The 945-nt window shown below is 47.2% G+C and overlaps 1 protein-coding gene across 1 annotated transcript in view; it reads left to right on the forward strand.

The window, feature by feature from the left end:
* Window positions 1–624, forward strand: part of LOC148047356 (uncharacterized) — a 10,250-nt gene extending 9,626 nt beyond the window's left edge. The window contains 1 exon segment of the mRNA XM_087711440.1: window positions 1–624. This exon segment is cut by the window's left edge and continues 163 nt beyond it. Within this exon segment, the coding sequence (XP_087567566.1) occupies window positions 1–160 (160 nt within the window). The 3' untranslated portion in view covers window positions 161–624.
* The last annotated feature ends 321 nt before the right edge of the window (window positions 625–945 follow it).

Below are 945 nucleotides of genomic sequence, written 5' to 3' on the forward strand. Positions count from 1 at the left end.
TTTCGATCCGAAGGCCGCCCTGCTCAAACATCAGAGTCTCTACGGAGGACAGCCTATTTTACCAGAGTTTTTAACTCTCCTCAGATGCCTACCAGGATTCAGACCAGTTCCTAAGACATTCCAAAAGGAAAAGAAACGGCTTCAGGTTATATGTTTTTAGAGGAAGTCGCCTTGCACAATGCCACATGAACAGCCCTGTTCTCTGCTTCCTTTTAAAAGCGGTTCCGGACCTCACTGTAAATCCCCCCTCGTCCTCAGCCAGCTTTTCCCACGTTGGACTTTGGGATCCAGCCCCCTCTGAAGGACCCCCGATGAGGGAGGGCTGAAGGAAAGGAGAAGAATAATAAAAGCCATTTGAATTCTGTAAATTACAACAGAGCCTTTCTCCCATTTCTGCGGTAGGCCGTGTCAGAGTTTGTTACAGCAATCAAATCCAGAAAGCCCACACAGGGAGCAGATTCAGCAGGATTCATTAATTTCTTTATATACATAATACGTTTTACACGTAAGGCATATATACACAATACCAAAAACTGGTTTTCAGTTTCAGATTGGAGCAGCAGACAAACTAGTTTAGATCTCACCACAGACTCACGAGTTGCAGGGCTAAGGCACGCCCTGGCTCCAAACTGTTTCAGTTTCCAAACAGCCCTCATTGGCTGGGACCAGTTGCTATGCCTGTTCATTGGCTGACCTTGTTGCCTAATGAATATACTCTGACAGGCGGGATGGGGTTAAAGGCGTGGTGCAAAAAAAGGGAGAAGTTGAAAAAGGAAAGGGGTTTGGCCGGGGGGGCGGGAATGACTAACACTAACCCTAACCCCTGGATAAGTAAACCTAAAGGTTCCTCTTGCAATATGTGCTAGTCGTTCCTGACACTAGGAGGCAGTGCTCATCTCCGTTTCAAAGCCGAAGAGCCAGCGCTGTCCAAAGATGTCTCTGTTG

The sequence above is a fragment of the Thamnophis sirtalis genome, unplaced genomic scaffold (assembly GCF_051295495.1).
Source record: "Thamnophis sirtalis isolate CommonGarterSnake01/CBP01778 unplaced genomic scaffold, rThaSir2_p1.2 scaffold_3, whole genome shotgun sequence".
In the NCBI taxonomy this organism is placed as follows: Eukaryota; Metazoa; Chordata; class Lepidosauria; order Squamata; family Natricidae; genus Thamnophis; species Thamnophis sirtalis.